Here is a 27,500-nt window from a genome sequence, read left to right on the forward strand (position 1 = left end):
GGTGAAGCAGGGTAAACAGGGCCAAGGGGGGAGGAGGGTAAACAGGGCCAGGGTGGAGGAGGGTAAACAGGGCCAGGGTGAAGCAGGGTAAACAGGGCCAGGGGGAGGAGGGTAAACAGGGCAATGTTTAGATTTCACGGAAGTGAAAGCGATCCGGCCTCATCGCTCAGCGACTAGTCTGTTTATGTTTGTCTCCTTCCTAAGGATCTGCGAGTGGAGCGCATGTGAGCCGACTGGTCTAGTGTGCTTCTCTCTCTCTCTGTGTGTGTGTGTGTGTGTGTGTGTGTGTGTGTGTGTGTGTGTGTGTGTGTGTGTGTGTGTGTGTGTGTGTGTGTGTGTGTGTGTGTGTGTGTGTGTGTGTGTGTGTGTGTGTGTGTGTGTGTGTGATCTAACCCAGATGGATGTGTATTTGGCCGCGACCTCCAATATGAAAAGGTCTTGTACCAGGCAGGCTGCTGTACAGGAAGAGAAGATTGTTAGAAATTCTAAATAATTCAAAATGTTCCAAAAACAGCAGATGCTTTTGAATATCCAATGTAAAAAATGGCTAGGGAACGCTCCAGACAGACCCACTTTGAGAACCAATGACTTTAGCCCTCCATTGCATATTTTGTCGTATGTGATTGTGAACTGTGATTGTCTTGTCCTTTTAAAATTTCTCGAATGTTTTGTGTGTGTGCGTGCGTGTGTGTGTGCGTGCGTCCGTGTGTGTGTGCGTGCGTGTGTGTGTGTTTTTTTCTTCTTTCTAATTCAGTTACTTCCGAGTTTTCGGGTTTGCTAGTTTTTTATTTTTGTGACAATGCTTATTTAAGTTTAGTTTTAATTAGTTTTAGTTCAGTTTAATCTTTTCGGCCATTTTCAATCTTGCAGTCAGGTGCAAGATTGAAAAGGGGCCAGAGTAAGTATTGTGGAATAAAAACTGGAGAAAAGATAGCAGTTAAAATAAAATAGACGTTCAGTTACAGATTAATAAGAAAATATTCATACAAAAAGTTAAAATATGGAGATAAGAGGTTCGGTAGGTATAGATGGAGATAAGAGGTTTCGGTAGGTATGGGCTACGTCAAATAATGGAATGAAGGAAGTATAAGGGGAACGTTGGAGGGGGGTGCGAAAGAGCGGGAGGGGAGGGGGGGGGGGGAACACAAAGGGCTCAGGGTTGCGTGTTAGGGGCCGTCTGAATGGCACCAGGCCTAACGAGGGCCCGGCAGGGACGCCGGGGTGGGCCTGGCACCTGCACTGTCTGCCTCGCATGGGGAGAGAGAGAGGGGGGTTCAAGTTTATTAGAAAACACCGTTGCATAACAATGTGAATTATGATGTTCCTTACAATTCAAGACAAGAGGGGCCGCTCTATTTATAAAAGAATTAGGGCTGTCAATCGATTAAAATATTTAATCTGATTAATCGCATGATTGTCCATAGTTAACTGTGATTAATCACAAATTAATTGCATATTTTTTATCCGTTCTAAATCAGTGGTTTTCAAGATTTTTCATATCAAGGTCCATTATTTATTCTGCATTTGAGCCACGGACCACCATTTGATGACATTTAGCCTTCCAGACCAAACTAAAGAACAGTATTGATGTTGGCCAATGGTACCATTACGAGAGATAACAGGCCATGTTGATCAAAATAACATGTTTTCTAAGTTTTCTAATTGTTTAGACTTAAATTAACTTAAGTATTGCAGCTGTTTAACAATTATTCAACTCTTCAGTGTAAAATTGCCATGCGTCTCTCAACCATTCTGTCAACTTCACAGTGCGTTAATCGCGCGTTAAAAAAAATAGTGCCGTTAAAAGGCTTGTGAATTAACTCGTTAATAGTGCGTTAACTTTGACAGCCCTAAAAAAAATACAACAAGAACGAATCATCAACCGTCGAAACACAACAATAAAAGTTACTTCTGGTAAACGTGTGCGTGCTGTGAGTGTGTGTGTGTGTGTGTGTGTGTGTGTGTGTGTGTGTGTGTGTGTGTGTTGTGTGTGTGTGTGTGTGTGTGTGTGTGTGGAAGCTTTACAGTCAAGGTCCACCAAGTCTCATTCCTTGACTCAGCAAGAATAATCTACCTGTGAGTCGGGACCCATCTGTGGGACACGGACACATTTTTATGGGACACAACTCGAGTTAAAAAAAAATCCCATACTTTTCAAAAATATTGTTTTTAATAAAACATTTAAAGAATTGTATTCATTTTTAAACAAACAAACAAACCTAGGAAAGCCCATGAATAAAAATAATAATAATAATTATTATTATTAAACCGTTTAGGACTGAGGCCGATTCTAAAAAAAAAGTCTTCTAAAACAGTTTTCTGAAAACCTATACTTCTATGTCAGTGGTGCTCAACCTTTTTCATGTCAAGGACCCCCAGAATTAATCTGTATTTGGCCACGGACCCCCATCTGAAAATATGTTGTTCCAGGGACAACCCCTGAAGCAAAGATATATGAGTAAAAATGTTCGCTCTGAAAGAATATAATTATATTGAAAGATGTGCGCCACATTTTCACTATTTAGAAAAAAATAGCAGATCTACAAGCTCGTAGCACGGCGCTATGAGCTTGTAGATCTGCTATTTTTCAATAGCTAAAGTATAACATAATGCTTAAACACCAAAAAGGGGTTCCCGTCTTGAATGGTTAAGAAGTAGTGAAAATGGCCGATCTACAAGCTGGACCGCTGGCGGTCCCGGACTAGACGTTGACGGCCCTGCTACGTGACTTAGCTAACAATTGAACAGCCCATTAGTATGACATGATAGCTGCGTCTGAGCCTGCCAAGCCTCCCCTATATGTCCTCATGTGTTTGTTCCTGCTCAGTGGATACCAGGTATTTGGGTCTAGTCTTAAGCCAGGTTGATACTTCGTCGTACGGCGGGTGCCACACAAATAGCCACTCGATAAATTCTGAGCTTCTGCGATGTTCTGTTTTCTGTGCCTGGAGAGGGAATCTCGAAAAAAACAAGAAAGTAGCCGGCCGCACACGCCAATAGCCAAAGTGCCAATACTTTATTAGGACACTGCGTCACTACATTTTGTCTTAGTTCCCTCTTCGAGTTCTCTCCCGTGGGGCCGGCACCGCTAAAAAGGACTTTGGTGTGCGTTAGCGTCCTTGTGCACACTGTTTTCTGTGCCTGACACCGTCCTATATGAAGGAAACACAAAGAAATGTAGTGTTTTTCTTTTTCTTTTTTTTTTACATGTCGTTGTAGACCCCCAATGTAGGCAATATCACCACCGTAGTTGATCCTTACATTTGGTGCCGAAACATAACTTTGTGTTTTAAGGAAGGGGTCTTCAACCATTTTCAGACCAAGGACACCTTAGCTGAGAGAGAGAGAGAGAGAGAGAGAGAGGAACGCCCACTACATGCAGATCATGTTAATGTTTTCAGTGTTAAAGAATGTATAAACTTGATCTTTGGCACTTGATCTTTCTGCACCTCTTCCCCCGAAAATAGACAATCTACATTACAAGCTTGTAGATCTGCTATTTTCGGCTAATGTGATGTTCCCCTCAGAGAATGGATACTACGGTTCAAGTGGTTCGTGTAAAAGATTTGGCAGCCCCCCTGCAGTATCTCGACTCTGAGGACCCCCTATAAGGGCCCGGGACCCCCTGCTGAAGACCCCTGGTTTAGGGGGGCATATAGCAGATGTGCGCATGTCCCCCGGTCAGCGAGGACCTCAATCGCTGTCGATCATTTCAGCAGGACTGGACACCTGTAACTCTGTACAGCTGTTTAAAGGGGCACTTCACCCTTTTTGCAAAAAAAGCTGGACATACGTAGGAGCAAAATAGCAGATATCCAACCTTGAAACGCGTCGCTTGAAGATCTGCTACTTTTGGTGCCTCTCGAGTATGGCTCCAATTTCAAAAAAGTTTTTTTTTTTTAAAACCCATTCTGACCGGGCACCCATTTTGGTGTTGCATCATGTTATGCTTTAGCTATTGAAAAATAGCAGATCTACAAGCTCATATCGCGCACCGAGTGGCGCGATACGAGCTTGTATGTCTGCTATTTTTGAATAAAATCGAAGAACGACTGACATTTTTAGAATCTGATCTCAGGTCAGAATGGTTCATCAGTCCAGTGTGTGTCCGGCGGAAACCTCGTATGAATCTGATCTCAGGTCAGAATGGTTTAAAGAAAAAGAGGGGTTTCTGCCCGGCAGCAACGATATAAAAAGCGGACTTGACAACACCGCTTCACCCTGGTATAAGGGGGGGGGGGGGGTCACAGGAAAGAGAAGGATGATCACTTCTGGCCTGGGGGTGTGTGTGTGTGTGTGTGTGTGTGTGTGTGTGTGTGTGGTGGGGGGGTTATGGGAACCAGACCTGGCGAGTTTACACCGAGACGCACGGCCCCGTAGTAGGACAAAAAAAAGAAGTGTGAACCACGGACGGCTCCACAGGAAACGGCCCTTTGTAAAGCAAACATACACTTTTTTTTATGGCCGTGGCTTTAGCCTGCTATTTTATTTTGGGGGGGGGGGTTCAGATGAGCAATGAGTCGACATTTCAGCATGGCCTCAGCCTCGTTTCCTCTGCTTTTCCTCACCTCTTTTGGGCTTTAATTTCCCAGTCACCCCCCCCCCCCCATGCACCCAACCTCCCCCCGTGTAAATCCGCCTCTTCCCTTTCCTATGAAAACACAGGAGACACTTAAGGTCTGCTGGCAGGGTTGCCACATCCGCTTGCTATAAGCGACGTTGGGCTTGTTTTTTTTTGTTGCTTAAGTTGTAAATATTGGTAGTTATTACGGGCTGCAATTAATTAATTTACTTACTTACTTACTAGTTGCTTATTTGGGCTTGTTTCCCGGTGTTGTTCAAACCAGTGGTTTTCAAAAACAATTCCTGCCAAGCATCCCCAAAATGAACATGCATATTAATTTGTCTGCCGGAACCCTCATCTGAAATATCTTTCACACCAGAGAAGCCCGATACAAGATGTCTTTTTATTTATTTACTTTAATAGCCGATCTACAAGCTCACAATGCGTTGCGACGCGTCAAACTTCAAATAGGTTTTAAACTTGAAGGGTCGCTTATTTTTCTTCTCATTTTCATGGACCTGGTTGCTTGATTCTGTCTCCAAAACCTGGATGGGGAGGGGTGGGTGGGGTGTTGTTTGTCGGTGGTGGGGGTGGTGGTGGTGGTTTGGTCGGGGGGGGGGGGGGGTCTTTATTGCAGCCCAGCAGCTGTTGTGCTGGTTCTTGGGGACCGGGGTACCCTAACTCGCCCTGGCCCGACCACCCTCAACACATGCACGCACAACACACACACACACACGCGCACGCACACACGCGCCGCGCCATAAAGGAAAGGGAACACAGCTGCCATATCATGCCCCAGCAACAGGCCACCCCTCCACTCTCCCCTCACTGGTGTCCATATGATCGCAACCCCTGTGGACACACACACACACACACACACGTGCACGTGCAAACACTCCTGCACACCCACAAACAACACACACCCTATACCATAAAAAAGTAAAGTAGGTGTTGTGGCAACTCATAAATGGCACACGGACAACATGCACACACATGGCGCGCGCACACCTAACGTAGAACAAATATTAAAAGCAGAAGAGGTCATATTTAGTTACTTGCGCAAGCTGAGCGCGCAAGCACTCTGGTCAGCTGCGTATGTATGGCATGTAGGCCTGTCCTCGGTGGTCCTAATTGGCTGTTGATGGTGACGTAATTAAGATATGTTCGATGTTGGGTGGGTAAAGGGTGCTGCGATTGGGTTGGTAAGTATGTATGTGGGTCGGTGTTGTTCACGAGGTTACAAGTTGGTTGTTGATGGTGACGTAGCTAGGGTACGTTTCAAGGTTGGTATAAGGTCATTAGCATGTCTAAAACATAGTATTAGTCGACGAAATCAACACTGCACCACAGAACCTATCCATAAGGGAGGCCAGTGTGTTGAAGGACTATAACTTCTGCCGCTATGGTTTTATCCAACAGTGTTATTTATGGATTCCGTGTTTCTCAGGTTGCATGAGAACATAGAGATAGAGAGATACAGCAGTGGTTGTTATCGCCTGCGTTTCCCCTCTCTGTCGGGTGGAAACTGGTCATTTTCACTAGGGATGTCCCGATCATGTTTTTATGCTCCCGATCCAATTCCGACCATTTGAAAATGACGTAATCGGCCACCCGATTTCCGATCACGTGATCGGATCGGGACACCCTGCTTTTCAGGATCCCTGTTCAAAAATGGCAAAAGCCGGCGGATCTACTATAGCTCGAAAAAGTGGCGCATTTTGAGCTTTTGCATCTGCTTGTGTGACACTGTAGTGTGATCAAGTAGTGGGGTGTTCAGAATTCATTCGTTTCTTCGTGCAGGCCATCTAAGTCAGCGGTTCCCACACTTTTTCATGTCAAGGCCCCCAAAATCATACTCATTAGCCTGTGGACCCCCATTTGAAAAGATATCCCAAGGACCCCCATAAGAGAAGAATGTTGCGGCCCCTAGCAGTGATTTCAACCATTTTCATTACAAGGACCCAGGTTTGACCTGCATTGGGCTATACGGCCCCCATTTAATGGCCTTTCTATCTCTGGGACCCCAATGTAGGCCTTTATGTAAAATCTAAGTTAATTTAACTCTGAGAGTGGGTCCATTTGGCTCCATTCGTACACTCTGTGTTACAGACCCATAAGGGTCCATTTGTAACTAACTATTGTATTAACCCATTCTGAACGGCACCCATTTTGGTGTCAGCATCATGTTATGCTTTAGCTATTGAAAAATAGCAGATCTACAAGCTCATAGCGCGCCACCGAGTGGCGCGCTACGAGCTTGTAGGTCTGCTATTTTTGAAAAAATCGAAGAACGACTGACATTTTAGAATCTGATCTCAGGTCAGAATGGGTTAATCAGACCAGTGTGTGTCCATGTGGAAACCTCGTATGAATCTGATCTCAGGTCAGAATGGGTTAATTAGCTGGGGACCCCCTGTAACTCCCTCAAGGACCCCCGTTGGGTCCCCGGACGCCACTTTGGGAACCACTGATCTAGGTGCACTCAGCAATGCTGCGACTTCATGTCTTTCTCCTCACTGCAGGCTCTGTGCCGTGTGTGTGTGCGTGCATGTGTGCGTGTGCGTGTGTTGCTTGCATGCATGGTGAATAGCATGGAGCATGTGGGACAGTAGGGGTTAACAACTCCCAGTATAATTTGGTTCTTGGACACGGTGGCCTCGGCTGCGGATGCGAGTTTGACTCAAGGGCAAAATCCAGAGTGAAAGCCTCTCATGTTTTTTGACTATTTGCCAACTGTGCTCTAGCTGGTCTCTCCACCCTGCGCGCGCTCTCTCTCTCTCTCTCTCTCTCTCTCTCTCTCTCTCTCTCTCTCTCTCTCTCTCTCTCTCTCTCCCCCCCCCCCCTCGCTTCTCATTCCACCCTCTTCCTTGTCTTCTTTGTACATTCAAACTCCAGTGTCTCAGCATGTATGCGCTGTGTGTGGACGCTTTATCCAGTGCTGATCGTCGACTATAGTACTATGACGAAAAATGTTCGTCGACTACCTTTTTTCGCTGAAGAAAACTAAATGGAAACTAAATTAAAACTACGCTAAGACGGCTAAAACTAGTGACAATTTTGTCAACAAATAAAAACTAGACTAATATGTTAGGAAGGGACTAATGCACAAGAGATCCATTTATAAGACATTTTACACTTGGCTGCATGCTGAAAATAGCCGATCTACAAGCTCCCACCCTAGCTTGTAGATCGGCTATTGCCAGCAAGTGTAATTTTCTGTCAAAATCAACACTAGTTCTCTCTCTCTCTCTCTCTCTCTCTCTCTCTCTCTCTCTCTCTCTCTCTCTCTCTCTCTCTCTCTCTCTCTCTCTGTACTTGAATAAAGTACCAGTAGAAAGTACACACTATGCAGAATGTCCCATTTCAAGTTTTCCCATTGTATACAAATCTTTCGAAAATCTACAAGATCTCAATGCGTTGCATATAGTGATGCATTGAGATCTTGTAGATCGGCTATTTTCAAATGGCTGAAATGTGTACAGGGTTGAAGTGGTTAATGTACGTTATTGTAATCACAGTAACTTAGTAACTGAAGTTTTCAAATAAATAAATAGTGGAGTAAAAGTGCAATATTTGCCTCTGAAATGTAGTGGATTAGAAGTAAATTAGAAAAGTAAATTGGAAATACTCAAGTAATGTACAAATCCTTCAAAATACTACTTAAATACAGTACTTAAAGAAAATGTACTTAGTCACTTTCCACCACTGCATCTATATGGACCCGACACCGATATTTAGAATCAAACAGAGTCCTCTGATTGGACCTCTGGGTGGTGGCTGGATCACCTGTGCAAGCAGCAACCTTATAGCGTCAACAAACCACCACGCTTTATTTATTTTACCCACCGTTCACATACCCAGGGTCTGGCGTCTTCCATCTCTCTCTTTTATATGTTGTTGTTGTTGGTGTGTGTGTGTGTGTGTGTGTGTGTTGTGTGTGTGTGTGTGTGTGTGTGTGTGTGCTGTGTGCGTGCGTGCGTGCGTCGCCGGCTGCTTTCTTTCAAATTTGCATAGAAGAATTTCCGTCAGTGGTGGAAACTAAGTACATTTTCTTAAAGTACTACTTGAGTACAATGTTGAGGTATTTGTACTAATTTCCAATACTTTTACTTCTACTCCACTACACATCTCAGTGACAAATATTGTAGGCTACTTTTATTCCACTATACATTAATTAAAAAAACTTTAGTTACTAGTTATTTGTTATTACAGAACATAAATTATCCACTTCAGCACTGTATACATTGCGTCCTTGAAAATAGCCGAGCTACAATCTTGTGAGCTTGTAGAAAGATTCTTGTAGAGAGAGCTTATAGAGAGATTCTTGTAGAGAGAGCTTATAGAAAGATTATTGTAGAAAAAGCATAATAAGAAAGATTCTTGCAGAAAGAGCTTATAGACAAATTCAGAATCGGGTCTCCTGGTCGCAGCGAACGTATTTCCTGTAGGTGGAGACGACATATCTGTGGTGTAAACAGCCAGGCCAGTGACTGATGTTAGTCTGCTCAAACGTTACTCTTTTACCTGCTTTTTACTAACACTAACTTTACAAATATGCCTTGTGAACATAAGTTGAGCCCTTTGCATGTACGCCTGTAAGGTCGTCGGGCTAGGGCAAGTGCTACGGGCCATGAAGGAGTCTGAAGAGGTGGGTTTTCAGACTACGGCGGAAGATTGGGAGTGAGGCTGCAGTTCTGACTGCAATGGAAGTAGTTCTATTGGGAGTGAGGCTGCAGTTCTGACTGTAATGGGAAGTAGTTCTATTGGGAGTGAGGCTGCAGTTCTGACTGTAATGGGAAGTAGTTCTATTGGGAGTGAGGCTGCACTTCTGACTGTAATGGGAAGTAGTTCTATTGGGAGTGAGGCTGCACTTCTGACTGTAATGGGAAGTAGTTCTACATTTGCAGCATTGACACTTTTTTACTGAAGTGAGTACTTTTTCCACCAACTGCTGCATGGCTGCCTGCATTGGCCGAGGAGACGTTAGTTGACAGTGTTCCCTGTGCCTGAAGGCATTCTGCTGTGTGCGGTTTCCTAACCTGGTCAGTCTGCAATCCACACACGAGGACTGTGTGACACACAGACACACACACACACACACACACACACACACACACACACACACACACACACCGAACTCTGAGATGAAGGGCCACCCTGAATGTATATGCAAGGGCGTGCGCACACACACATGCACCGGTTTTTAGTCACCAGAATGTTTTAGTGTCAGTCTAGTTTTAGTCGACTAAACATCACAAGATTTAGTCGACTACAATGTATTTTGGTGGGCCTTGATGCTGTCATAATGGCTAATTTTACACTTGCCTGAAAATAGCCGACCTACAAGCTCACAACGCAGCTATTTTCAGCATGCAAAAAGTGTCAAATGACTTATACTGGATCTCTTGTCCAATAGTCCCTTCCAAACATTTTAGTCTATTTTTTAGTTGTTGAATTGGGGAATATATTTAGTCTTTGTCATCATAGCTTATTTTTCATATAGTTTCCACTTACTTTTCGCACACACACACACACGTTAGACGTACACACACACACACACACACACACACACACACACGCACGCAGGGATATTACCTAAACCGTAGCCGAGGATAAGGAATACAAGTCAATGGAGTTATATAAAGTGTCACTGTGTTCAATAGCAGTGTGTCTGTGTGTTGTTTCAAAGATATTGAACCAATGAAAAGTAGTAAAAAGTGCTTCGAACAAAACCTCTTAACTTCATTGGACCCTCAAACTGTCTGCTAAAGCAGCTAACTCCACCACCTCTCCCCCTCTCATGCAAGCAATTGACAATATATAAAGTCACAACACCAACTTTGATGAGGCAGTATTGCTTTGTTTTCAAAATAGAAGGTTTTCTTCTATTGTACCTCTCAGTCCCAGCATAGTAGTTCCGGAGTGGTTCCAACGGATTGTGTGGCCCTGGTCTATTCCCTATTGATCGAGGGTAGCTACTGGGACGTAAGTCGGGACTTGATCACCCGGCTGGGTCACCCGAGTGAGGGGTATGATGTTCACGAGACCCGAAACCCCGATGACCTTGGGATACATCACTGAGGATACGTCCAGTTGCATCCATGCGATGTATTTTCCTTCTTCATTTCCTGAAAAAGAAATATATTTTTAATTTAAATAAATTAACATTTTGGAGTTAGATGGTTTCTTCCTGACAGCAGAGATATAAAGCTCTCTCCTTTTGATGTGTTATTTTTCTGCCTGGGCATGCCTGGGGGGGGGGGGGGGGGGGGCAAAGTGTGCCTTACATGCAGGCATTCACCCACGCTAGCTGCTATAGCGTCTGAGCCTTGATCTAAGAATAAAGACACCTTGAAATGCGTGGGTGTCAGTTTGTAAACAGCTACTCCTTGAAGACACAGCACAGAGCATGCAGGTCAGGGGATTCGCAGGCAGTCAGGAATGTGTGTGTGTGTGTGACTGTGCGCACGCGCCTATTTCAATGTGTGTGTGTGTGTGTGTATGTGTACATTTCCTGTGTGTGTACAGTATGTGCGCGCACGCGCGTGCCGGTGCTGCGGTAGCTCAACACGACGCGATGCTCACAGAGGAGAGCGGATTCCCAGCATTCCTCGCTGGTTAGGGAGAGGCAGCGTCCTTCGACAGATAGGAAGTCGTCTGTCATTGGGGGGTAATCACTTCTCGAGAAGGCTCGCAATGCCTGGAATGATTGCTGTTGTTATCGGCAGCGAAACTTGGCGCGGGGACAGAGAGAGAGAGAGAGAGAGAGAACACAAATGGAGAGAAAGAACATGCAAGCAGGGAAAAGGTCCCTGTCTGTCTCTCTCACAATCAAGTTGGCAGATTTGTTTTGTTTTTCAAACTTGAGGCCCAGCATATAGTGCGTTCTCACCGTCTCGCTCGCACCACAGGACCTCTCAAGGGCTCTGTGTTTCGTTAAGCAGCAGCCGAGGCCAAAAGCTTTCAGGAACCATATTATTGATGGTCCGACGTGGAGCATGTACAGTATATGTGGCTGGCTGGGGATTTCATACCTCGAGGGCATCGCTAATTACTAATGGGCTGATGTGTGTAATGATGCCTATCGCTTCAGCGGAGCTATAGGCAGAGCCCTCCCTCTCCGCAGGCTTTCCTTAATGGCACGTTTGTGATTTTAGTGTTGTTGACACCCCCCCCCCCCCCCTCTAGGTTTTTTGAGGGTGGGGGGGCTTCATTTCCCTCTCTCGCTCTTCCCCTGATCCAGCAGTTTTTGTCCTCGTTTCCCTGTTGAATTGTCCATTCATTGTCGATGGCATTTCAAGTTTGTGTTTACACGCACACTAAAAGCTGTACATAGGAGGGGCTAGCGCCAGGGACGGATTAACCCATTCAGGCCGTGCTAGGAGCTTGTATAGATCTGCAAAAGAAAAATCTATCGTGAAAATGTGGTGCAAATATTTGAATATATATTATTTCAGGGTGAACAGGGTCCCTGGAACAACATATTTTCAGATGGGGCTCGGCGGCCAATTTCATATATTTCTGGGGTTCTGAGAACCTGTTCCTGTTTGAGAACGACTGACATAGAAACATAGGTTTTTCAGAAAATGTGTAGAATTGTCCTCAGGTCCTAAATTGGTTAACCCGGCGACAGCCCCTCCTATATGTCCAGCTTTTAGTGAGGGGTGATAGCTTATTAATAAACCCCTCACTAATACCTGATAATCATGTTTTAGTGAGGGGTGATAGCTTATTAATAAACCCCTCACTAATACCTGATAATCATGTTTTAGTGAGGGGTGATAGCTTATTAATACCCCCTCACTAATACCTGATCATCATGTTTTAGGGCGGAAAAAAGCACTCCATATTTAAGTGATGGGGGGGGGGGGGGGAGAGAGAGAGAGAGAGAGAGTCCCTTCTTCCTTCCAGGACAGACAGGCCAGATGAGTTTACCAGTCACTGGCGCTGGAGCCCACCATGGCACCTCTTTACTGTGCACGCGAGAGAGAATTAACTAAGTCATTATCGTGATGTAATAATAGCGACACAGGGCTGACATTTTGATGGTGGCAGAATGTGATGCATGTGTTTTTGTGTCCATGTGGTGTGGTGCGTGTGCATGTGCGTGACTGTGCACGCTACAGTAACGTGCTCTCAATCATGTCTACATTTGCATTCATTCGTGTGTGTGTGTGTGTGTGTGTGTGTGTGTGTGTGTGTGTGTGTGTGTGTGTGTGTGTGTGTGTGCGTGTGCGTGCGTGCGTGCGTGCGTGCGTGCGTGCGTGCGTGCACATTTGAGTCGGAGGGTCATCAGGTTTGTGTTGGCACGCAGCCTGCAGATACTTCCACTGGAGAGTTGCTCAGGAAGCTTTTCCTGGCACATATACAGTAATGCGAGGAACACGCACGCACACACACACACACACACACACACGCACACACACACACACACACACACACATGCACACACACACACACACACACACACACACACATGCACACACACATGCACACACACACACACACATGCACACACACACACGCACACACACACACACACATGCACACACATACTCAGACACAGACTCACAGACCTTCTCACACATGCACATAGACAACATGCACCGTTGCACACACGTCCAAAGATATGGACAGACGCACATAAACGCGCACCTGTCAGCCCTTCCCCCCCACCCACCCACCCAGCCAGCCACCCGCTCTCCCCTCATGGGAGCAAGACAACTCTTGTGCTATTGTGTAGTTGTTGTTGTTGTTGTTGTCGTCGCGTTACGTCCAGATGCAGCTTTCTCTTTCCTTCTGCCATCGACTTAATGTTCCTTTAGCCGCGTTACTGCGCGTGTCACATTGTCCATTGTCAACAGCGGACACTAGGCACACAAGCCTCCATACATTTTGTTCATACTGTGTGTATTTTTTTTCAATGGAGGCCCGGGTTCTCTTAAATTGTACGTACACGTGTAAACTAGTAATATACATACACATACTTAGGGATGGAGCTTGTTAATTTTTTACACAGGTTTTACCTTATTGATCATGCCTGTGCACCGGGTGGGGGGGGGGGGGGGGGGTGTCCCTGGAACAACATATTTTCAGATGGGGAGGAGTCTGTTGGGGGCCAATTACATATAGTTTTTGGGGTCATTGACATGAAATAGTTTAAAACCATTCGCAAAGAAACATAGGGGTTATTCAGAAAACTGTCAGGATTTACAAGACAGTATACATTTAGAATGTACTTTAGAAATGGGTTAAACTTAATGTACTTCACGTTACTGTCCACCACTGCATGCAGGCCCATTTGTCTGTCCGTCCCATCTGCCTTTTTCCCTGCTGGGCTGGTTGAGGCGCTGCCCGCCCCGGGGCCCTTTAACGACGTCTGACAGGCGAGACGAGCAGTGGCTTGGGGAGCGGGTGGACTGTTTTGGGGTCACAGAGATGTGATCATCAGATAACATCCAGCACAGTGTCTCCACGATGGCTGGCTGGCTGACTGGCTGGCTGGCTGGCTGGGATGGATGGCTGGCTGGCTTTCTGCTTGCTTCTGGGAAGTTGAAAAGTTGCACATGGGACATTTCAGGGGGAGGACTTGAATCACATTCTGGAGCTTTTCTTTTTTTGTAGGGGGGGTTTAGTTTAAAAAAATAATGAAGCTGACCTCCTGCTCCTGCACCCCTCTCCCTCCCCCTATAGGCTCTGATGCGACCGGGACGTCTGGACCGGATCGTCTACGTGCCGCTCCCAGACGCACGGACGCGGCAGGAGATCTTCTCGCTTCAGTTCCGCAACATGCCCGTGGCTGACGACATATGCATTGAGCGCCTGGTGGCTCAGACCAGCAAGTATTCAGGAGCAGAGGTGAGCTTCGTTCAGCTGGAATAGAAAGTATGCCGTGAGGATTTTACTGTAATAATAGTCTATATGCACACAGAATAACTCTTCCTATAGTCCAGGGGCCAGGCCAGATCTTGGTACCATTTTTCTGACCGTTAAAATGTTTGTATCTTTGTTTTCCTACGTGTCTCTAGTTTTATATGTTGGTATGATAACCCTTCCAATTCAGTAGCTTAATGCCACTGCACTTCCTGGTTGCCAAGGATCTCTTATTCTACTGTGGTATTTCGGGGAATTTGACGAATCAAAAAAAGGTGACACAGACTGGTGCAAAAGTGAGAAAAGTGGAGGGTTAGGTCCTCACTATTTGGTTTGGTCCACATTGCTCAGTTCCACTTCCACGGTTTGGTTTTGTCCACATTGCTCAGTTCCACTTCCAGGACATTTTTAGAGGCCATAAAAGCTATGAAGCGAGCATTCAGCACTTCCACATCAAAGACTCTCTTGTTAGGAATGCAGACAATGGATGTAACGGTAGTATAGTAGTCTAACTCCTTGTGTGACGAACATAAAGTGGCAGCTCTTGAGAAAGCAAAAGGCCCTGGGGTGGATGGAGCCCGACACATATATCCGCCTGGCCCATTTATCTGTCATTATTTGACTTTTTTTCAATGATCGGTATCTGCAATTATGCTGATATGATCTGTTTTTAACATTTGGGCATGCCAAAAGAATCGGTCTGATCGGTCCAAACCTCTCCCTGAGTGGAGTCCTTAACACTTAGACTGTGTCCGTGTGGCCACAGGTGGTAAATAGCTTGCATGGGGAGATTACTACTACGACTCGGAGGAGGCTCGAAGACCTCCATTGTAAGAAAATGCTAATGTTAGCATTAGCTCACGCTAGCTATCTTGCTCGAGAAACGTTTATATTTCAATCTTGATGCGATGAAGTTTCCTAAATCAGATCCGAACCTGTCTGATCATGTCATGCCATGGACAGTGGCGTAGTTTTCTCGACATAGAAGATCCTGATTATAACAGTAGTCTACGCATGCGCGTGCACGTTCCGTGTGTGTGCGGGGGTGAGCAAGGGGTTGCCTAGCCACCGGCTCAGGGCAAAATGTAGTTTTTTTAGCAGTGCCGTTTCAGATCCAAATGAAGCGATATGAAACGGAATTCTCCGTTAACAATGCACCAGCGACCAGGCCACTGTGGGAAAAGTCAATAATGGCCGTGAAGTGCATTGCCCTCAAGCGCTGGAAAATATTGGCTCACCGATCTGAGCGCCCGCCCCTCCTCCCCTCCCTGGTAGAAAAGAGCGGTAGAAAACTGACGTCATCATTACTTTTGAGCGACGCCTCCTACTCCCACCCCTCCTAGACCAAGGAAATGTGTCTCGTATACTCCCAGGCTGAATGAGCCGAATGCGAACGAAAATAAAAGCCTGCAGGGTATCGTCGAGGCTAGACCGAGGCTCCCCCCCCCCCCTCCATAAACTTTGGGCTACAGCCATTTTCACAGAATACGAAGCAGGTGACCAAAGCCCAAGGTCATAGAAAGGAAAGGAGGGGGGAATGTGGAATCTGGGGATGCTATTGGCTCTGTGTTTTGTCTGTGTGCATGCTGCTGTGTCAAGGATGAGAGATTTAGTAGCAGTTACTTACGTCTCTGTCTGGGACTTCTGAGATGGATTTAGTATACCCACGGTGCTGCTGCCTTTTATGGTCGCGCTGACTCATAGTATACTCTGTAAATATGCTCAATGTCTCATTCGGGGGTTGTCATCGGTCGCGTCCAAAACCATCCATACGTGCTTACGTACTGTACACGGTCTACTGTTTTTCAGCCTACTGTTTAGCATATCGCCCTTGTCGGGTGGAAACCTCATAATTCACCTTTAGCTAAGCCCCGCCCTCTACCACTTAAGACACTTTCCAGCCGGGCTCATTCATTCCAATGTAAATATCATGGATTTATATCATGAATACACTTTTACATATATACATACAATACATTTTTATCCCACGATTTTGCAACCCATTTTTCACCCAGTGTCAATTATCTAATGTACTCCTGGGCGCTACACTTCCTCTGCCAACCTGGGGGGGGGGGCAGCAGACTGACCTCATGCTTCCTTCTATGCTTGAGGAGTCCAAGCTGCTTCTTTTCACCTGACAGGGGAGAGTTTCCCCGGCCGGATGTGGCGCGTGGAAGGAACACGTTATTTCCGACCAGCTCTTTTTCCCTGGCCAGGGGGAGGTAGTTTAGAGACCAGGATTACTGCATGTTTTTTGTGAGGGTACCTACCCTAGGGGACACGGGGAGAACATGCAAACTCCACACGGAAAGGCCCTTGCGCCAACCCCCGCCTCGGGTATGGGCACTGATGACGCAAGAGGAGAGAACGCGCCCACAGCGTCCCCAGCGGGAATCGAACCCAGGACCTTCTAGCTGTGAGGCGATAGCACTACCGACTGTCACTGTGCCCAAGTCGACGAACATTTTTCTTCATATTATTAGTCGACGAAATCAACACTGATTTAGGGTAGTATTCTTCTCTCTCTCTCTCTCTCTCTCTCTCTCTCTCCACTGTCGGCAGTCCTTGACTACAGCATGTGACCTTTGCGGTGGCTCGTCGTTCTCAGGCCATGTGACCAGAAAAACATGCACGGTATCACATCTTTTTTTTTTATATATATTTTTATCCCACGATTTTGTAACCCATTTTTCACCCCTGTGTCAATCATCTAATGTGATCCTGGGCTCTACACACCCTCCGCCAACCTGGGGAGAGCAACAGACTTAACTCATGCTTCCTTCATGCTTGAGTGTCCAAGTTGCTCCTTTACACCTGACAGGGGGGAGTTTCCCTGGTTGGACGTAGCGCGGTGGAAGGAACACGTTATTCCAATCAGTACCTTTCCCCTCCATCAGGCGCCCCGGCTGGCCAGGGGGAGGCAGTTTAGAGACCAGGATTACTGCATGTTTTTTGTGAAGGTACCTACCCTAGGGGACACGGGGAGAACATGCAAACTCCACACAGAAAGGCCCTTTCGCCAACCTCCGCCTCGGGTTATGGGCACTGATGACGCAGAGGAGAGAACGAGCCCACAGCGTCCCCATCGGGAATCGAACCCAGGACCTTCTAGCTGTGAGGCGATAGCACTACCGACTGTCACTGTGCCCAAGTCGACGAACATTTTTCTTCATATTATTAGTCGACGAAATCACACTGATTTAGGGTAGTATTCCTCTCTCTCTCTCTCTCTCTCTCTAGCTCTCTCTCTACTGTCGGCAAGTCCTTGACTACAGCATGTGACCTTTGCGGTGGCTCGTCGTTCTCAGGCCATGTGACCAGAAAAGCATGCACGGTATCACATCTTATCCCGTCCTGGTATGTCGTGAACAGTTCCGGTCGTGTGGTTTTGACTCTGTAGGCCTAGAACACGCCGTGCATAGTGGCCTCTCTCTCTGGCAGGATAAGAAAACAAGCGTTTTCAAACAAATGCGTTGCCTTGGCAGGCTGTGGAGATATCCATGTTTCGTTGTTGTCCCATTCCTTGCGCTCCAAGTGACATGTTTGTGAACACCCCTATCAGTGATACTATGTTGTTTCATTTAAATCAGTTGCCCTGAGAGAGTTAATTTGTCGAGTGGACCTTTAGATATAGACACAGACAGCCCCATTTGAATGGTCGATGCCAAATTTTGCACACACACACTCCCTGGATGCAAAACGATGAACCTCTGCTCCAAATGTTCGGCCTGTTATAGCACCACCAGGAGCCCGACTTTTGAAAAACACATATTTTGATAATTACTCCTCCAGATTCTGTCCAAAACTCGTTACACACTATCTCTCTCCTAGCTAACATTGGCTTTCAAAGTTTGCAAGATTGGCCCGTTTTGAACAAAAAGCCTCAAATCATGAACGCAGCGTGCAATTTACGTGCGGGGTTCCTAAGGGTCCTTGAGGGAGTTCCAGGTGGTCCCCAGCTAAATGACAGTTAGGAACCAAATGGACCCTTATGGGTCTGTAACTCAGAGAGTGTACGGGTCCATTTGGTTCCATTTGTACACTCTCAGAGTTAAATTAACTTTGATTTTACAATATACATTGGGGTCCCACAGATAGAAATGGGGAGTCCGTAGACTAATGCATGTTAAACTGGGGGTCCTTGAAATGAAAATGGTTTAAAATCACTGCTAGAACCGTGAAAATCTTCTCTTCCTTGACGTGAAAAGGATTGGGAAGCACTGTGTTAAGTAATATAGGACATTAGTAACCATCCATATCGTCGCTGTCTGGCAGAAACCTCTCTTATCTCCATATTCAAACTTTTTGTAGTTTTTTTTCTGTAAATGAACGCCCAAACTAACTCAATCTACACCGCAGCGTCACGCAAAAAGACATCAGAAGTATAACTGATTTGCACTGCGTTTTGAACTTGTCCATCTGCTACTTTTGACACTTCTGAATCGGAATACTGAAAAGTGAACAGTTTTGGACATACAGGGTTTCCACGACATAGGCCATCCTTTTCATCCAAAGGGACCTTAACTTATTTTGTCAACCTCATTGCATGCTCACGTGCAACCGCTTGACGTTGCTCCGAAGAAAAACACTTTATTTGGACTGTATTTATATGATCAAGTCTGAACAGGGAAGAGTGAGTGTCAAATGCATAGTGGGATTCCGTCCTATATGGGGATCCTTTGCTCCACTATCATGGACTTAAGGGCAGATTGAGGTGGTATATAAGGGCCTCTCTTATCGTCAAAGTATAGGTGCTCTCTCTCTCTCTCTCTCTCTCTCTCTCTCCTCCCCCTGACTCCTTCTCCGTGCGGCCCCCCACCCCAGAAAGCAGCTTAAAGCAGGCATCCACCTGGAGGAGGTATGCGCTGTGGAAACCAATCCCCCCGGTATCAGGTGTTGTTGCAGCCTGACATCGGGGTGTTTGGAGGAAATCTTCGACGTTAGAATGGTGGTGGTTTTGCGGTCACTTGCACCTTGCAAGTTGCTTTTCGGAAAAGCCAGACGATTCCGACTGTGAACAAAAATGACTAAAATGTCATCATGCTTTAAGGAGCATATGACATGTCAAACTAGGGGGTTTTCATGATTCTGAATCCATTTCCAAGCATTAGTTTTGCACAAAAACACATGGGCTACAAACGGCCATAGCCGCCCGTACTGAGGGTCAGCACATTTTGGGCACATTTGGGCAAGTGGCTATGGCCGTTTTTAGCCCAAGGAGTGTTTTTTTTAATTATTATTTCTTTAAGGGGGTATAAGGGGGCTCAGGGGAGAGGGTATACGTCACCCAGTTGTGAACTTGGATCCAGAAGCCTTGTTTTTAAAATAAATCACCTCTCTCTCTTCCTATCTAACCATCTAAGCACAGCACACACACACGCACACATACCCCCCTTCATGACAGGATATACCTGCCTGGGCTGACATCTGTTTTTCACCACCCCCCCCCCCCCCCCCCCCCCCCCGCCCCGCCCCCCTCGACAAACCTCACGCTCAGCCCCCCAGATTGCTCCCGGCGGCTCCCACCTGCACACACACCCCCCCCCCCCCCCCCCCCCCCCCCCCACCTGCACCCCCACCGCCCAAACAGAAGCAGCAACATTCGATACTGTATAGTCTCAGCGCGCCATGTTGTCACGACTCACGCGAAAGAAGAAGGCCTTTAAAAAAAAAGAAAAAAACGGAAGGTGCCACGCTACTACTACTCTTGTTCTTTCTTCTTTTTTTTTCTTTTTCTTAACGATCAAGCCCTGACAGGAAAAGAGCTGTAGAAGGTCATGGGTTATCCTGTCACACGCACACATGCACGCACATATACAAAGAAACACTTTAACTAAGTACGGTATGCAAGTAAATGTTCTACCATCCACCACTGTGGGTCTGTCTTGTCCCTCCCTGTGGACATGGCTGTATCAGTGGTATCATGGTGGCGGTGGCTCAGGGGGCCGGATGGTATAACCACAAGGTTGCCAGTTCAAACCCGGGCTCGCCCAGAGTTAGTGTTGAAGTGTGCTGAACCCCAAATGAACCCCAAATTGCTCCTGATGTGCTGAAGGAGCACTGGGAGCTCAGACAGACAGACAGACAGACACACTCACACTCCTCCGACACTGCTTGTGGCGAATATACGCTTGTTTTTGTTTTTGTTAGTGGTCGAAAAGCAGTCTCCCTGCAGGGAGATGTTTGACATTACGGGTGATATCCATGGAAGGGGCCGAGCGATCATCAGCATCCGTCTTCTCCGAGATGACGACCGAAATGTGGTTTTGGTCGTAGATTGTGCATTGCATATAGATTGTACATTACATTCACCCGTTCACAATCTAATGTAATGTGCAATCTATGTAAAGCGCCTGGATAAAGGTGGACGTCAAAAGTGCATGACGTCCTGTGCAAAGGGCACAGGACAGGACAGGGGGACGCTGTGGGTTGTCACATCCCTTTAAGTGGAACCACATTTTGGTCGTCATCTCGGAGAAGACCTTCCATGGATATCACCCGTAATGTCATAACATCCGTCTCCCGGGGGGAGACTGTTTTTTCGACCACTAACAAAAAAAAAACGGTGGTATATTGGCCACAGCCAGTGTCAGAGGAGTGTGAGTGTGTGTGTCTGTCTGTCTGAGGTCCCAGTGCTCCGTCACAGTTGCCTTTCACCGCACGCGACCCCCCCCCCCCCCCTGTCCTGTTTTCTCCAAAGCCCAGGTGTCTCGGTTGATTTGGACGTTGTTGGCCGTTCAAAATCAACAGTGTCATTGTTTTGTTCCCCTCTGCAGTAGCCGAAGCGAGTCATTTCCCATATGCAGGCTTTGTTCTTCTTAAAGTCCAGAGTGTTCATTTAACTTTGGTAAGTGTAAACATGGACTCGCTGAGGATCTATTTTAAGTTGAACTGAAGGTTTTTTTATGCGTGCGTGCGTGTGTGCGTGTGTGTGTGTGTGTGTGTGTGTGTGTGTGTGTGTGTGCGTGTGCGTGCGTGCGCTTACCAGTGGTGGAAAGTACATTTACTTAAGTACTGTACCTCAGTACAAGTTTGAGGTATGTGTACTTTACTTGAGTATTTCCACTACAATTATTTAAAAATGTGAGTTCCTAGTTGCTTTGGAGATTTTAATTCAGATTAGAAACTCTTAGAAAGAGTTTGCAGTTATGCCAACCTCTGAACAGACTACAAGCATGAAGAGAGTGTGTGATGATGAATCGGATTCCAGGATGCTTGTTGTTTCCAACGATTAGAGGAGGCAGAGATAGAGCTGGGTGGCCAATGAGGCCACGCACACACACACACACACACACACACACACACACAGTAGATAGATACACAGACACCCTGAAAAACAGACACTACTAACGCAAGCAGGCACCACATAAACACACTCGCATGTGTGCGAGCGTTCGCTCTCACTCACACACACACACACACACACACACTCACACCCACACACACACGCACGCACGCACGCACGCACACAATGCAAAAGCACCCTCACAGGAAGACAAATGGCTTCCTCCTAACACCTGTTGTGGTTGCGGCTGTACCTCCTCTGGCTCCGCGCTCGCTCCGTCGGTCTGATTTACGACCTGCTATTTGTTGTTGCAGAGATTTTTTATCACCAGGGACACCAGGCACCGAAAAAATGCATCAACAAATGTGTTTCTGTTTGCGCTGACGGCGGGATTAAGCAACGGGGGGGGGGGGGGGGGGGGGGGTGGTGGTGGTGAAAAGTACTCACATTTATTTATTGTTTTACTTAAATAGATTGTCACATTAAAAAAGGTTTTTGTATTGTTCTCATTTATTTTTCTGAGCTCAATTGCACCCAAACAACCTGAACTTTGAACATTCAGTAGATTTTCTGTGGTCTGGGGGTTTTCTGTCTCAAACAAGTGCTCTGATTTGCGCCTGTGGAGTGTGAGGTAAGACTCCACAAATCCATATACTGTATGACATAGGGATTTGCCAGCAGATGTCACTGTTGAGGAATTTTGCCTGTCTTCATTGCAGCTCAAAAGGCTTCACAGACACAGAAAACCACAGACCACATAAAAGGTATCAATACTGCAATCTAGTAATACTCTGTTACCAGTAGCTCATTGTGAGCTTGTAAATCGGCTATTTTCAAATGGCCGAAATGTATATAGTGCTGAAGTTGTTAATGTGTGTTTTGTAATAATAATCAAAATCTTCAAAGTAACTAAAGCTGTCAAATAAAGTATTGCAAAAGTACATATTTGCTCTGAGATGTAGTGGAGTAGAAGTAAAAGTACTGGAAATTTGAAATACTCAAGTAAAGTACAAATACATTTAAAAGAAATCTCAATTACAGTACTAAATGTACTTAGTCATACTTTACACCAAAGATGATCATAAAAAATGCCAGTGCCCCCTCAACTTAATCCATTCTGGATGGATCCCCTTTTGTTTTTTTATGCATTATGTTACACTTTAGCTTTGAAAAATAGCAGATCTACAAGCTCATAGCGTGGCACTCGGTGCTTGTAGATCTGATATATATATATATATTTTTTTATTACATTTTTGTCCCACGATTTTGTAACCCAGTTTTCTTATCACCCAGTGCCAATTATCTATGTAATCCTGGGCGCTACACTTCCTCTGCCAACCTGGGGGGGCAGCGGACTGACCTCATGCATCCTTCTATGCATGAGGAGTCCAAGCTGCTTCTTTTCACCTGACAGAGGGGAATTTCCCCAGCCGGACGTAGCGCGTGGAAGGGACACGTTATTCCTAGATCTGATATTTTTTTAAAACGTTTTTAACTCAAATGTTTGCTTCTGGGGTGGTCCCTGGAACAACATATTTTCAGATGGTGGCTGGCGGCCAAATACATAGGCCTACACTACACTAATCATTTTGGGGGTCTTTCACATGAAAATGTTTGAGAACATTGTTTTTTGGAAAACTTTTTTTTTAGAATCGGACTCAGCTCTAAATGGGTTAACCACTTATAAGCCTATGTAGACTACTTAGGAACAACCAATAATGGAAATAGCTGATCTACAAGCTCACTACACCTCGCAATATGTGACTTGTAGTGAGCTTGAAAATCTGCTATTTCTGCTGTTTTGAATTTTGTGAAAATAAACACAACAATAACAGAGTTTTGCATATATTTTTAACATTCCCAAAATAGGGACAACTATATTGGAAGTGTTTAATGTGTTGACATCAGTGAATATTGACACGGTTGCTGGCGGACGGTGATTTCTAGTTTTTTTTTTCCAAAGTACGGCAACACACTCCACCCAACCCAGCTAGCACGGGACACGAGTTTAACGTTCGAACAACGTTGAACCCCAACTTTGGATGACGGTTGTATCTTAGCTGAAAGTGAACATTTGATTGACGTTATTATCCAACGTTGTCCTGATGTTAATCAGTGATGTCATGTAGACATTGAATTAATGTTGAGCCCCAACATTGGATATATACAGTATAAGTTGTCTAACGTCAGAACCTAAATCCAACCAAAATTCAACGTCAACTGACGTCTATAGTGCCAGCTGGGAACCCGCAACATCCTGTTGTTGTGCAGATAGATAGCTTTTGTCGTGTTTCGTGTTTCTTGTGAAGCGTTCTCATGAAATTCCTGGAACGCACACGCAGTCAATTTCTACAGCTGTGTTCATGCCACTCTGACCTCATTTGTTTGTTTTTTAATGGATTTGTATTATAAACACAGCATTTTATCTGTTCTGTACTGGACTGGACTGGACTAGACTAGACTAGACTCGACTACTTACTTACTTACGCCTGACACCCCTACTGGGGTATAGGCCGTCGACAAGGATCCTCCAGAGTTCTCGGTCACTGGCATTCGTCTCTATTTGCGACCAGGTGCATCCCAGACTCGACTGGAGCAGTCTAATCTGTGTTGGGGAGTTAACCCATTCTGACCCGAGATCAGATTCATACAAGGTTTCCGCCGGACACACACTGGTCTGATGAACCCATTCTGACCTGAGATCAGATTCTAAAAATGTCAGTCGTTCTTCGATTTTTCAAAAAATTGCAGACCTAAAAGCTCGTATATGAGCTTGTAGATCTGCTATTTTTCAATAGCTAAAGCATAACATGATGCCAACACCAAAATGGGTGCCCGGTCAGAATGGGTTAAAGAGAGGAAAAGGGGGAGGGGCCTGAAGTGGTGATGATTATGACGGTCACCACTTCAGGAAGTATATAGGCCACTTCCTGGATTGTGCAATAAGGCAATGTATGCTTACACATGTACACAATGTGAAGACGTTGCGGGCAGGATGGTAAGTCTAAAACCTTGTCGGAGTATACTTAACACTGGTTGTGGAAATTGTGGAGACGTTTGAAAGTGCATGTGCTGTAGAGAAGGTGTCACAAAGCTCCATGGAGGGGGTCATCTATTGTAGTAGAAATGAAGGATGGATGGATGGATGGATGGATGGGTGGATGGATGGATGGATGGATGGATAGATGGATAGATAGATTGATTCATATAATTTAGATATAATGTAGATCTGTTTGTGGAAAACCAATTAAAGCATTCCTGGGGGGAACGTGAGCCTGCAGCCAGTTGGCTGTGTTCTTCCTAAGCAGAGCAGAAGGGTATGTTAAATGTAGAATGTGTTAATTGAACCCTAAAAACACAAACCAAACTTTGGACATGCTTGAGGAGTGAATACCTGGGGGTGGTCTGTCCCCCCCCCCCCCCCCTGCTCCAAATGGTGGAGTGAGAGGAGAAAGGAAGGGCAACTCCAGAGCAAACTCATAAAAGAGCAAAAAACTGTGGCTTCTGGCCTCCAGGTCACAGACGCGCGCACACGCACACACCTAACTACCTAACTTCTAATTCTAAATGCCCAACAGTAACAATAACCTCAATCTGAATATTTTTCCTCTAAATCTCGAATCTTTTTTTTTTTTAATCATGAAACAAACGCACACACTCACACACACACACACACACACACACAAAAACACACACACACACACACACACACCCCGAGGCATACCTATCACGTAGTATCCTTTGGGGCACTAAAGAGTCGACTACACTAACGTCCCGAGAAGAACAGAAGTTCCAGGGAACAGGGCAGGGTACCTGCTCCTTCCTCTCTCCCCCTGCCCTGGCCTTAGGGCCCCTCTGCTGGGTGGAGGCGTGTCAGGAGCCCCCTATAGCCCCCCCCAGGACAGGAGGTCCGCAGTTAACAAGAGCCCAGAGAGGGAGGGGAGGGAGGGCCTCCTTTGTTAAACAACACAGGCAAACAGGAAGCCAAGTCACTCTTTTAACACCTCAACAAATGAGCAAATGTTTATTGGAGTTCGAATAGAAGCAGGGCGGCTTTTCTTGATAATTATTATTTACCATGCGAGCGGTGCCCGTTGGACACTGGCCTACTTGGAACAATGCAAGTTGGCGCCCTGCAGTTATTATGTCTTTGTCCTTTTTATGCCCATATATGGAGTCTATGCAGATGTCAGAACCCCTTTGTAACGTCGGAACAGGCCAGCTCCATATATTGGAGATAGGGGTGATCAGGTCCGGGCTTTGGCTTTTGTGCCGGTTCTGGACAACCGGCTATCCGACGGATTCGACACCGGGCACTGCACTCCCTGTGGTGGCGTGCAACGCGTTTGTTGAACTTGAAGTCGTTGGCGCCAACGGTTCTCGAGTTATGTGGATTACATACGTACGTACAGACTTACACAGAGACGTGGTGCATTTATAGATACTAGAGCAGTGCCGGGGGGGGGGGGGAATCCCCTTTTATGCACATATATGGAGTTCTTTGTCAGGCATGCCCAAATATGGAGTCTATGTAGATGTCAGAAGTCGGTGGGACGAACCCATATTTAGGCATGCCCAAATATGGAGTCTGGCCCGGACAGAGGTTATTGAGGTTATTTGTATTGAGGTTATTGTTGCTGTTGGGCATTTAGAAGTTCGGTATAGGGATCATAAGAGCTATGTACAAGTTATACTTAATTGTGCGCTTGTGTTGTACACCAAATTTATATTAAGATAAATGTGCACGACTGTAAAGACGAAACGGAAGTGGCGAGGAGGCTCCACTTCCGCTTTATATTTTACTCATGATGGTAGAACTTCCGTTGCTCCAGACTGCATGATGGAAGCATTTGGAAATTGCGAGAGGCAACAGGCTGGCAACGCAAGACTACAGACGTACACACACAGAGACTTGGTGCATTTATAGTTTGATAAATAAAGATAGATAGATGTTTGTCCTTGTTGTTGTTGCGACCAAAGGTCGTAGTTAACTATATGGAATCGTGCATTTCCCGTGTGTTGAAAATACCAGATCTACAAGCACTGCGCACACATTGTGTTCTATAAATCTGGAGGTTTGCATGTAGACTTGAGTTTAACCAAAAGAAGTTCAATGGGTCCATCTTGAAATGGTCTTAACTCCTCCCATCAAGGTGATAATTTAAATGGAATGTTTAATTTAACAATGCGGAGCTTGTATCCCCGACCGTGCACATTAAACATCTTCATTACATTTCACGGATAGGCATGTTTATGAATCTCACACTCGGGGGGGGGGGGGGGGGGGGGGGGGGGGGGGGGGTGAGAAATAATCTGTTTGGAGCACATCGCATAGGCAGAGTATTGAATTTGTAGTGTGTACACACATGCGCACGCACACATGCACACGCGTGCGCACACATGCACACAGGCGAACACACACACATACACACACACACACATGTGCACGCACTGAGCAGTTACAGTACAGTACAAATAAATCACGCCAGACACACAACCGGGTTCAGTCCAGGCGTGTTTGGTAAATATGCCACCTCTGCCTTCCCAGGCTAGAATGTGCTGCTTTCATTCGCTTGATTAAGGAGCGAGGACAAATATGCCCTTAGAGTGAGGAGGAAAGGAGGCCCCGCTCGCTCGGCTCGGCTCGGCTCGCCATCCAGCCACCCTGAACGCACGACGGAGCCCTCAGCTCCCTCCGACACAGGTGCTGTCCCACGCGGGTCTTTCCAAAACATGTGGGGGGTGTTGTGGGTGGGTGGTTGGCGTGGTGTAGTGTGC

The 27,500-nt window shown here is 46.0% G+C and overlaps 1 protein-coding gene and 1 long non-coding RNA gene across 3 annotated transcripts in view; one reads left to right on the forward strand and one right to left on the reverse strand.

The window, feature by feature from the left end:
• LOC310873260 overlaps positions 1-27,500 on the reverse strand; it is a 618,303-nt gene that overhangs the window by 170,557 nt on the left and 420,246 nt on the right. The gene's annotated exons all lie outside the window — the stretch shown is intronic.
• Positions 1-27,500, forward strand: part of LOC310873215 (ATPase family gene 2 protein homolog A-like) — a 46,387-nt gene that overhangs the window by 4,751 nt on the left and 14,136 nt on the right. The window contains exon 1 of one of the 2 annotated variants that reach the window (XM_083785550.1): positions 14,262-14,422. The exons of the other annotated variant lie outside the window; for it this stretch is intronic. Within the exon in view, the coding sequence (XP_083641676.1) occupies positions 14,264-14,422 (159 nt within the window). The 5' untranslated portion in view covers positions 14,262-14,263. Of the gene's footprint in view, positions 1-14,261; positions 14,423-27,500 lie in introns of those variants that run through there. 2 annotated transcript variants of the gene reach the window in all.

The sequence above is a fragment of the Protomyctophum parallelum genome, assembly GCF_964188405.1.
Source record: "Protomyctophum parallelum genome assembly, chromosome: 16".
Taxonomy (NCBI): Eukaryota; Metazoa; Chordata; class Actinopteri; order Myctophiformes; family Myctophidae; genus Protomyctophum; species Protomyctophum parallelum.